This window comes from Zootermopsis nevadensis, unplaced genomic scaffold, assembly GCF_977971745.1.
Source record: "Zootermopsis nevadensis isolate Lab colony 2312 unplaced genomic scaffold, Znev_1.0 Znev_ptg000001l, whole genome shotgun sequence".
In the NCBI taxonomy this organism is placed as follows: Eukaryota; Metazoa; Arthropoda; class Insecta; order Blattodea; family Termopsidae; genus Zootermopsis; species Zootermopsis nevadensis.
Genome location: NW_028259133.1, coordinates 16,588,137 through 16,600,338, shown reverse-complemented (window position 1 = coordinate 16,600,338; position 12,202 = coordinate 16,588,137). Strand labels below are relative to the sequence as shown.

General features: G+C 37.4%; 1 protein-coding gene across 7 annotated transcripts; it reads left to right on the top strand.

The window, feature by feature from the left end:
* Positions 1 to 127: 127 nt before the first annotated feature.
* LOC110833131 (uncharacterized) lies at positions 128 to 11,638 on the top strand. 7 transcript variants are annotated; one of them, XM_022070810.2, is made up of 6 exons: positions 128 to 206; positions 1,244 to 1,388; positions 1,934 to 2,118; positions 3,097 to 3,257; positions 3,746 to 4,882; positions 5,839 to 11,638. In XM_022070810.2, exons 2-6 carry the CDS (start codon positions 1,256 to 1,258, stop codon positions 5,906 to 5,908), a joined length of 1,686 nt encoding a protein of 561 aa, XP_021926502.1. In that variant the 5' UTR covers positions 128 to 206; positions 1,244 to 1,255; the 3' UTR covers positions 5,909 to 11,638. The 7 variants fall into 7 exon arrangements, with proteins under 7 accessions (XP_021926502.1, XP_021926496.1, XP_021926500.1 ...); XM_022070804.2 differs by lacking the exon at positions 128 to 206 and adding an exon at positions 549 to 685; XM_022070808.2 differs by lacking the exon at positions 128 to 206 and adding an exon at positions 692 to 828.
* Positions 11,639 to 12,202: the final 564 nt, after the last annotated feature.

The window sequence follows — 12,202 nt, the reverse complement described above, 5'->3', positions numbered from 1 at the left end:
CTGTATCATTTTTATTTGCTTTGCTACTTCCGGCTTTAGGGGTGCAGCCAATTACTATTACCTCAAATCAAAATTTCTCTATTAATACCTATCCAAGAATCGTATTTATCATCAGCTGATTTCACCTTCGCTGTTTGTTTCGGCTTCTAGTTCAATATCGTCTAAAAGTTGTTTCAAAGGTCTTCCAAATCTTCTCTTTCGTCTAGGTTGGTACTGCAGCATTTTCAAGGATTTCTTTGGTCAAGCAAACTTGAGACATGATGTATCCATTTTGTTTTATAATTTTTGATTTTGTTCTAAAATTGGCGTAACTTGTAGTTTCTGTGATTGTTTTTCGTTTTGTTTGTGTGTTCATCTGTTTTCCCGAGAAATTTAATTTCTGATGTGGTTAACTTAAGATGGAGATAATATTTTCTCCAAAATTTAGATTCTATATGGTGCCACGAGCCAGAATAGTATCGTCAATATGACAGTAGTCAAAACGTCAGACCATGTGACAGATTACACTTGAAATCTATCTGAGAATATTGAATTATTAAAAGCTGCAAGGACGCTATGGTCACAGTTCGGAAATGCGTAAATGGTCCCTCATCTGGCTGGATATAGAATCTAAAGAACTTTTCTTCCATCCTATCTCCAAAAAATCCAAAGAGGAACACTGGGCAACGGCAATAGAATGTGAATGGTAGAATCCCGAAGATGTTTCATTATAATCAATAGAGAAAATGGATCTTTATGGTTAATTTAATTTTAAGTGTGATAGTAGAAGCGTCGTGTTGTATCTAAATTTAAATATAAACAAATATTCCCGCAAGAATATAGATATAAGTACGAGCCATTACGAGATTTTAGAATGTAATCATCCTAAGAAACATGATAAAAGTTGATTCTTAACCTCAATACTTAACTGTGAACAATTCATATGTATATTTTTTGGGTTCTGAAAATGTTGAAGGTGTTAAACGTCAAATGTTGAAGTTTTTGATGATTGTTGACTCCGTCAGTATTAATAGTCATAATCATCAGCACATGATATGAAGAATATACGATTGTAATTGTAGCCATAAATATAGTGAACACAAAAAATTACTTTGAAATTTTTAATATAAACGCTAGTGGAATGAAGTTTTGGATTGTAGAAGGGCATACAGAATGCTTGTTTCTGGTATAATTTAAGTTAATGTGGAATAAGTGTGCATATTACATAATAGACTAAATTATATACTTAATACACTTCTTTCAGCGAATTTACAGTATGCCTGTACACAAGATGCAGAGATTGTACCAGCTTTGCCTTGAGAACATTGTACAGAATGCAGATTTCTGGCTACAGGTCAACAACATTCAAGAGAAGCCAGGAATATTAGGCAGTCCATTTGATTGTCTGCGTAAGTAGATGTAGGATTAACAAAAAACTGTTATAGATGCCACTTCCCTCCTTCACCAATCATCTAAGCTATTCCTAATCTACTTATTTAGTAATATAAGAGAGAGGCTACATAGATGCCCAAATTGTAAAAGCTTGCTTACATGTAAGTAACTGTGCCCTCATTTGGAACACCTGATAATGCCTTGTATAACAACAAACCTGATTTCTAGTATGATGAAACTGATCCATTAATGCCTATTAAGTTGTGATTCTGCTTACTCTAGTGACACTCAATTGCTGCTGACCAGTTTCCATGTTTTCTTTCTGGAACCATATTTTCTTCAAATATCTTGCTGACCATGCACGCTTAACAATAAAATATAACCTACTGAAGTGTGGCTGGGAAGAAAAAATTAGCAGAAATGTGTAGGCACATTATTGCTTACTTACTCATTACTGAAACATCTGTTGGGGAAAAAGAGGAAGGTAGGAAAATACAAGCACCATTTCATTTACAGTCTAAGCTTCATATCCTTACCTTAAATTGTTTATGTAATGTTACAGCTGCAAGCCTAGAACAAGATCTTCTGGATATGTATGAGCAGATTCATGGTTTGCCAGGCAGAAACAACTTCTGGTTGGAACAACAGGAGAAATGGAGACTATTCATCACTCGTAGGATAACGCGCCTCACTATCACGGAATACACTGAGAAGATTAGTCTAGTGCATGTTGCTGCTACTTGCAGAGTAATATTTGTTTGTTATTTTATTTAATGACACTGCATAAATCATATACAACTGGAATGCAGTGTAATATTTTATGTCTTTTAGCTGCCATCTTAAAAGTTACAATTAAAAAAAGTAAAAGTTTTAGTTATAAAACCTGAAGGGAAGCAACAACTTGCAAGGCCTAGAATAATATTTATTTGAATTATAGAGAAGTATGTTGTGAGGATGTGGATTGGATTTAAGTGGCTCAGGATAGGGTCCAGGTATGGGTTCCTGTGAACACAATTGGATCCCATAAAATGTTGGCAATTTCTTGACCATTTGAGTTACTATCAGACAAAAAACTCTGCTCTTGTCTGTTAATTTGTTAGTATTCATTGCAGTTTGTTTTACATAACAGTTACTATTGTTGAATGACAAATAAGTATCTGAAGCATCAGAAAGTGAGACGGAAACAACGTGTTTAGCACCTGATGGGAAGTCAGTAATTTTGTCATTGTTATACTTTCATGTTTCATCTAATTTTATTGTGAGTAGAGGTTGTGTTTAGCCTCTTTTATGGTGGGGTGGGGGGAGGGGTTACTTAGATCTTAAGCTCTTGTGGGCACACAATTTCTTGACTGATTGAATTAGTTTCTCAGGGGGACTGCTTCGTGGAGTTTGTTGGTTGCATAATAACACATCACATTAGATGTAGAGATTATTAGGAATGATAATTATTCTACACATTGTGTGGTCTATTTCTTCAGGAGTAAATTGGCTGGAGTGTGAAGCTGATCACTCACCTCCATTGTCTAGAACACATAGGTCTTTACTTTCATACTCCAGTAAGCCCTGTTGACGTATTGTGTATATGCAGGGGGAGTTGTATTTTGCTTGTGTGAGTACAAATTATGGATCTCCTCAGCACACCCATAATTTTACCATAATTTGCATCAACTTCTCAGCAAAGGAGAGAAACAGTGTAACACAAGGAAACAACATGGCTGCTTGCAGAATCTGAAGCACTTGGAAGTGAGGGATGTAGAAGAGGCTTTACCATACTTGAAGGCTGTGGCACCATGCCTGACCACAATTGTTTCTCTCAGCATAGATACCATGGCACATGTCACCAGTGGATCACTGAAGTATATCCGTAACCACTGCCCAAACCTAAGGTAATTATTGAAATAAGATGAAAAGAATAGGCACAAAGTGTTATGAAAGCCATTAATTGCTGTATGCCGGTAATGTTTCACAAAACTCATAAGATTTGTAAATATGAACCATTGTGTTTGCTCTGAACATGTTGTACTTGCAAATTTGAATGCTTCATACATTTTCTGAAGCAGAATTGATAATTTACATAATGTTCCAATGGGTAACAAGGTCCTTTCCTGGGGGTAAAGCTAAATTGGGGTGTTACACTGACCACTCACCCTATCTAGTGCTGAGGTTAAGAATGAGTAGGAGCTATACCTCTCTTCCGTCAAGCACCTATATGGGGTATAGCAGGACAGCTTTACTTTTACTTATAGAGGTAACATGTCTCAATAGTGGGTTTGCAGAATACCTGTCACTGCCACATTTCGAAACACAGACTACAGTTGCTATGAATGTCTTTTCTTTGGATAATGTAAACTTGACAGCATTACTTTCATTTCAGGGTGTTGGGACTGAAATCTTGTTTCTTGAATGACAAAGCTATGAATCATTTGAAACACATATCAACACTGGCAGAATTAGATCTGCGTGATACAGAAGTTACTGCTGTGGGGGTCAGCCAGGTACTAAAGTCAAATCCTCAGCTTCGCAGTTTGCACCATCCTGAAGTGGTGCGTGCTCTCTACAAACTACACTCCACTAGAACCTGGTTGGTTAGAGTTGAGGCTAGTCTCTTGAATCCATCCACGGCAGCCTGCTATCATTTGCGAGAGATTGACCTTGAACTGTCTCGTAAAGACAACCCCAGCATGCTTGCTGTGGTTGTATCTGTTTGTCCTGAGATTGAGAGGGTTCGCATCGAGTTCGATGCTCGGGCTTCGCCGTATGCCCTTGTCCCTCTTGCTGCTCTGAAATGTTTAACAGAACTGGATGTTCAGTGTGTTGCAGACACGAACAGGAAACCATGGGATGATCACCCTACTGCAAATGTTGCTATGTTGGAATGTATATCGCTGTTTGAAGGAAGCATATTGCCTATTTTACAGTCATGTGGAAGTCATCTGCTTACACTGTCACTTGAAGGCATATCAGGAGTTGATATGAAGACTGTGGAACTGCACTGTCCGCATCTTGTGAGCCTTGGTCTTTACTATAACACATATGCCCAAAATTCATTCAGAATTCCTGACAACAAGACCTCTATCAAACCATTTCCTTCACTGCGACGATTGCTTTTTGGGTCCAATTCTGGCAACAATGATTTCTCAGCATCCTATCTTGAGTGGCTGCTTTCAAATGAAAATTTAGAAGAGCTATCCTTATCGGGCTCACCACTCTTTACAGATGAGCTTTTTGCCTCTGCATTTACCAACTCAGCCGCGTTTCCTCGGTTACGACGTCTTGAGCTGGATTACTGCAATGTGACGGCAGAAGTTATTACAGGATTCTTATATCACTGTGGCCGAAAGTCTCTGCGAGAACTGAGTATCTGTGGACCATTTGTCCATGAACAGGCATCACCTGCACTCTGCTATATTATCTGTGAGAAGTTGGATGTGCAGTTGGAGGCCTACTTCTACTCGTTCATTAAAATGAAGAAGCGTGTGGTGCGCTATAAGCAGGATCTCAATTTCATCAGGTAAGTTTTGAATGATGCTAGCACAGAAAAGGGAGCTACAAAGGATGCATTAAAGCATTGATTATGCATAATTGTGTGGTGAAAAAGCAGATGTCATGTTGCATGTAGCAAGACACTGTGAAAACTAATAACGACTGCTTTGTGTTCCATCAGTATAGACAGGCTGGTGGAAATAGTAATCTGTTATTTAGTGATACAGATTTGTATATAATTTCTGGTAATATAGTTTTTAATGTCTGAAAATTGTAATTCAAGTCTTGAAAGTTATGAACCATCACTACACTTGTGACACACAAAATTTAAGTTTCATTTGTTTGATTTTTCTTGATCTACACCACCTTATATGTTTTTGTAGTTGTCTGCTTCATATTGCTCGATAAGAAATACAAAATTAAGATACATACATGTACAAGTTAATTATCAAGCTTGACGGAAATTGCATGTTTGCTAAAACCCATAAGAGACATTTCATAAAGGCTTCAGTATAATCAAGTCAGTAGCATTTGTCTCTCTGCTACTTTTCTGAACTGCTTGTGTCACTTATCTTCTACAAACAATTTCAGCTCATGTTTGATAATACTGATAAGCACTGCACTTTGAAGGCCTAGATACGTGTTTTATTAAATATTATTCAAACAGAAAATTCTGAACAAAAATTTTTAATTGATATAATAAGTCTGTACTATCAGAACATGTGACCAATGCGTGTTCATGAATTTTTATTTCATGAAAGGAAGGAAAAAAGCATTTATTTTTATCCCTTATTTATGTATCTCCAACTATAATTTTGGAAACACATCCACATAAACTTTTTCACATAGGTCCGTTGTTAGTCTTGAATCTCAACTATCTTTTTCACATCTCAGTGTTTAGTACATTTTCCTTCATGTCTTACAGCACAATTATAGACCTTAAAATTGAAATATATGCAGCTGATATAAGATGTTAATTTTCAGCTCAAAATCTGATATTGTATCTCCAAGATATCTACAAGAGAATTGTCACCTTGCAGATCAACACCAGTAATGGACATTGCTCCCAGAGGTCAACATGTCCCTCTCAGGCTGAAACGTTCTAGTCACGATCTGCATCACGGTTGGTTTCAAAAATCAACTTCTCACTCCATAATCTGTGATGTATTTAATATGTACATATCATTTTATCCAACCAAAGATTAAGGAAGCCAGTGCTACATTTCCATATAAGATTCAAGCATTTTGAGCACATATTCAGCTGTTGGTTTTATCAGACTGAAATATTACAGTTAAGAACTACTGAATTAAACTGCGCGTGTTCTGATTCAAAGATTTTCAACTGTACAAACAACTTAAACATAAATATTTTTAAGTGCAGAGTCACCGCCTTACGTGAGGGGTGCAGTTTTGCAATAAGTAAGTTGTGGTGCATAAATAGTAGTTTGGTGTGTTATTTGTAAAATAAAAATTTTAATTATTTATTCAGAGATTTGCAGCATCACTTCTGCCTTTTAAGTACATGAATGTATTGCTTTCTGGTAAGTGAACACGTACATAGTTTATTTTGAAATACAGAACAAAGAGGCTTAGCTTATTTTCAGTTTTTATGTCCATCGCGTCCCCGGCCGATTTGTCTCAAAATGCTTCTATCTTCCCTACACATATCGAATCAATGCGGTAGTCATAAATATTATTGTGAGTGCACAATGAGCGTATGTCAGAAGGAAAGAATTCTCATTCTTAAAAAGAAAAAGAAATATATTTATAAATGTGTTTTGTTTTTAATCTATCTACCAAATGTTATGTTTTAAAGACTGGTTCACAGTTTCACATAAGAAACATGCAGCATAATATGCAAAGTGTAAATTATACCTCAAGAATGCTAAATCAAGAATTGATATAGGTTGGTGAAGCTATTTGTTCAGTGTATGTTTAATTTTCTGTCATCGTGTCACCAAGATAGTCCCTTGTACAAATGAATGATATTGCCTTTTGTCTTTTCTCTGTGTCTCGAAAGAAATTCGCCTTTCTTACCTGTGCTACAAGCTTTCCGTATCTCTTTTAAAGACATTTCCAAATATGGAATATATTCTGATTTCAGTCTGTCAGTGTATGCAGAAATAATTTTATTTTAGGAGATTGGACTGACATTAAATTTGTTGTTGAATGTACGAGGGTCGCTCATTAAGTAATGCCCCACATTCTTTTCCTCAGAATATATTTATTCAAGATGGCTGAAATTTAGTGACAATATAAATCAATGTTTCCCTTACACATACTATTTTTCCACATAGTCCCCATCAACTTGTACGGCTTTACGCCATCGTGGAACAAGTGCGTGCATGCCTTGCCGGTACCAGCTCTTGTCCTGTGAACGTAGCCATGTCCTCACTGCTTGAATCACGCTCTCGTCATCTTCAAATCTTGTTCCGCGGATAGCATCTTTGAGTGGCCCAAAGAGATGAAAGTCGGAGGGTGGATGGGGCAGCACCGTCCAACCCAATTTGGTGATTTCTTCCCGGGTTCTCGGACTTGTGTGAGGGCGTGCATTGTCGTGCAGGAGCAAAATTTCTGCTGGATGCTTGTGAGGCCGAGCTCGTCGGAAACGCTTCTTGAGGGTTTCAGGGTCCCAATGTACGCGTCTCGCACCTCTTGGCATTACATCCACAAGAATGAACCCATCACTGTCCCAAAAGACAGTCATCATGACTTTTCCGGCGGAGGGAGTTGTCTTGAATTTCTTCTTTCTCGGTGATTGAGGGTGATGCCACTCCATTGACTGCCTTTTTGTCTCCGGCTCAAAGTGGTTTATCCAGGTTTCGTCACCTGTAATGATCCCTCAGCATCAAAACGCTTCCAACAATTCAGAAGAAATTGTTTTCCTTTGAATCCTGTGGTCTGCTGTGAGACTTCGTGGAACCCATCTTGCGCACACCTTCGAATATGCAAGAGCCCGGATAATTGCAATTACACTTCCATTGCTGACTGAAAGCTGTTGGGCCAATTGTCGAGTTGTGACGCGCCGATCCTCACGAATAATGGCATCCGCGCGGTTCAACATGTCTGGAGTGGTGGCTGTGGCAGGACGCCCAGAGCGCGGCAGATCATGGAGCTCGGTTTCTTCACTTCCTGAAGCTTTAACTCTCTTAGCCCAGCGACCAACGGTGCTCCTATCGACTGCACAGCTTCCATACACAGCACACAAACATTTATGAATGTTCACCACAGTTTCTTTTTCAGCAAAAAAGAATTCAATTACAGCTCGTTGCTTGTAACGAGAGTCGTTCACAGACGCCATTTTAACAGTTCACTACAGCTCCGCCATTGGTTGGAATCATTTGAAACTCCGTACACGAACGCGAGAAACATCAAATCTCAAGCATGTAAAAGTACACTTTTCTATCTTCATTATTGGCTGAGAAAAAAAATGTGGGGCATTATTTAATGAGCGACCCTCGTACATACTTGTATTATTAAGCTTTGGTTGTATTGGACTACCCTTTTTTGAACGGATCTCTTTCTAGTCCAAGTAAAGATTCTGTATTTAATCATCAGACAGCCTTTAAAATGTTGAGAAATCTTAGTTTACACACTCATAAAAGTTTAATGAAGCCCTACAGATCTTAGAATGATGAGAAGTTAGAAGCTTTTGAGCTGTCATGTTTGTTTATACGTTTTGAGCATAAGTGGACCAGTCTTTCGCACAAGAGCCTGTAAGCTTGAATTATTTGGCAGGTCATTTGATTGCATTAGTTTCACCATTGACGGACTTCAAATTGTCAGTTATTTCACTTGCTTTGCTACAGGGAAAATACACGTCATATCATTTAAGGTGCCAGAGTCCTTGTAGCGACTTCTCCAACATAAATGTTTAACTCTTTAAAACCAAATGGTAACTGCATCTACTATCTGCTTTACCATTCGAAACTGTAAATATATTAAATTTTGCATATCAAGCGCCTGAAGTTGGCTTATTTAGCGTACGCTTGGACTGTCATGTGCCATGACATTTGCTTCTTTCATTTACAGACAACAAAGGCAAAATTATATTCAGTGCGTCCGGGTGTGAGGGTGCCCCTCCCGATAATTCTTGGGTTCCTTTTTCTGGTTTTGAATTAATTTCTTTTGCAGAGATGGGTTTTACACCCTCATAGATACTTTGATTGAGCATGCAAATTGTGACCTTGAATATCACTTGAAGTGCCCCTTTGACATAGAAATACGCCCTTACGTTCTGTTCCCTGTATTCTGAAGTTTGTTGTATCTATTTTATTAATTTTAAATGCCTAAAGAATTGCAGCTTGTATTGGAATTGCATGAACACTTGTCAAGAGGCTTGCAAAAAGAAGTCGTGTCCTATAATTGTAAAAAATATTCCATATTTTATAATTTGTGACATAAAGAATGATTTTATTAATTTGCTTGTGGCTTATGTGTACTATTAATGGTAGAATTATATCTAAATGATCTCATATGTATTAATATTTAATTTTAGCTTAGCGTACTGGGCTGGAGTTAACGTAGAATAATGCGTAATAAGTAACGTATTGTTTTTCTGGGCCTTGCAGTGCATTTGCCTTTTGGGGAAAATTAGTGAAGCTCAACCAGACTTTAAATTACAGTGGGAGTTCTGTATCTAAAGAAATTACTAGTAAATTTTGTGGAAGTCTGATTTTTAGGTTTGCTTCACTCCATGGTTTCTTCTTCCACCCCCAGAGGAGGGGGATGATGGGGTGAGTCAAAAACTTAATTTCTCGGACTGGCACGAGTATGTCGCGACACTCTAATGGGATTGGCTCAGGGCTGCACCCAGTTCAGCATTTAGTGTTCTAGAAAGTTTGTTATTGCTGTGATATGCTGCTATTGTGAACTTCATTGTTGCCGTGTCCATCGTACATATAATGTACTGGTAAAGTCCTGAACAGGTTTAGCTCTCGATTGCTGCGTACAGAAGCATCGTGTAATCAACTCATAAATTACGTTGTCCTAAGAGAAAATGGAATATCTGTTGTTCTTTAAAGTCGAAACCCCAAATTCATGCCGTGCTTTCTAAACAGACTTTAGTTCAGTGTATTTAGTTTACAAAGAAACAAAGCTTGCGGTATAATTGTGTTTGGTGATTGGGCCCCCCCCCCCCCCCAAGTAAATTTTATAATAATATGCAGATTTTTGTAAAGTTTGGTTCAAACGTAAAGCAATAGAGGCCAAATTTGTACTTTTTAATTTCCTCTTGCGAAGTGAGATTTACCGAAGTGCCACTTAATAGGGCGTCCTGAAATTTTGTTTCATAGTACACATTTTAGAAATATGCGACTTTTGTTATGGTAATTCTTGGTAGGTACACGGAATGCGCGTGGTGGCAGCAGTAAATGAATCGCTTGGACTGAGCTGTAGATCTCGCCAGGATTTTTTCTAAGTGAAAGCGGCAATCTACGTTTAAGCCATAAGTTGTTAATGGTCTTGTATTTAAGATAGAAAATAAAATTTTTAAATATACTTTTAGTTTTTGGTATATTTCCTTAATTTTTTTGTTTTGTTTTTCACAAATTTTATTTCAATTTTTGTTTCCAATAATCCGAAAGGAGGGGGGCGGATGCCTGACTTGCAGCTTCTGCCAGCGCCCAGTTACGGTGCAGTTTGAAAGCTTAGTTACTTTGTAACAGTACTAGAAATAGGAAATAGAAGATAATTTTTTACAGGCTCAGTTACGTCATCATTTTTCACACTTGATATCCACTTGTTCCACATATTCCCACTGGGTAAAGGCCTAAAGGAGTAACGTCCATAACAAATGTTTGGAGTCTCTTCCGATGCTTCGCCCTGGGTTTAGAACTTCATGAGCTCTGTACCAGAGATGTGGGTGGCATTTGAGTATGTTCACTTTCAACATTTATACCATACGCGACGTATGTAATATGTAGTGTTTTATGGACGCGCGCTGTCTGCGAGTTGTCTTTATGACGTCGAAACCGAGGCACTTTTATTCATTGAAACATCTCGACTGTGTGAACCTGCACTGGACTTTATCAATTCATTGTATTTGTGTGTTGCAGGAATTTATTCATAACTCTGCTGTGGTAATGTAGAATAAAACTAATAAAGTAAATTTTATAATGTGGAATTTCGTATTTATAAGTAAATAAATAAAAAATTAATCTGTGTGTGTTTTCATTACATTTTTAGTGGATGAAAATTGAAATCTAAGAATGTATGGTAGATCTTATTTAAAATGAATTTAGTATTAGCGACTGGAAAATAATGTACTTTTTTAAATGGCTAATAATAGGCATAATCTTAAAAAAAGTTTTTTTATAATTTGTTTATATATATATACGTCGAATGTGACTTTGTATGTGAATGTGGTACATTATTGCTGTGATAACAAATGAGCTTAACATAAAATTCCTGCCAAACCACAGTTTGACAATGTAATTAATTCTTTTGTTGTACACCATATTGCTGTCACTACAACCGTGGAATATTAAAGTGACTGATGCAAATGACAGCGGCCGGGTTTTGGGCACTTGTACTGTCGTGTACCCTCATGAACCAGTCAGCTTCGCAGATGTGGCATACAAAGCTTTCATTTACTTCAAACGTGAAGCAGACACCATTTATACATGTTTCTGTGTCTCTGTGTTGACCGCGTTTGTTTGTGTCAGCCACTTTAGGGTTATATATTCTGTAGTTTTTGTCAAATAATGTGCAGAGATTTATGTACATTGTACCTGTTTCATTTAAATCTTGTCATTATAACCAAGTAAATAAAGCAGTTGTCAAACCTATAGTTCGCGACTGTAATCTTGAGACTTGCAAGGAACGCAGGAAGTCTGAAGCGTTAAAGGCATACGATGTATTTCCTCACACCGCAAGTCTCAAGATTACAGACGCGAACAGTACCTGATATTTCTTAATTCCCTGACCATGAACACGGCAGAGGAAGGTCACGATAAACTACGTACTCTGTAGGAAAGTACTCGTATTTTATTGTTCTTGATTGTGACATTTTTACTCAGCATGCGTACATACCTCACGAACGCTCGAAATCACGACTTGGAATTACGATGATGCAGTTATGCGAGCTTATCGTTTTATATCGAACGAGTATAATTGTATATTCGATATAACATTAATTTGTGTAAGGTCTTCAATTTTATTTATTTTTTAAGTAAAGGTATAACAAATATTCAAAGTAAATAACGCCAAATACTGCCCGAATATGGCGATAATATGCATAGTAATGATAAACAGATGAACACGAGAAAACCATAATCAGCAAAATTGTTTGTCTTGTGTCTGTAGCGTTCGAGAAATCGAATAGAACATCCTGTGCCCCAAACGACCC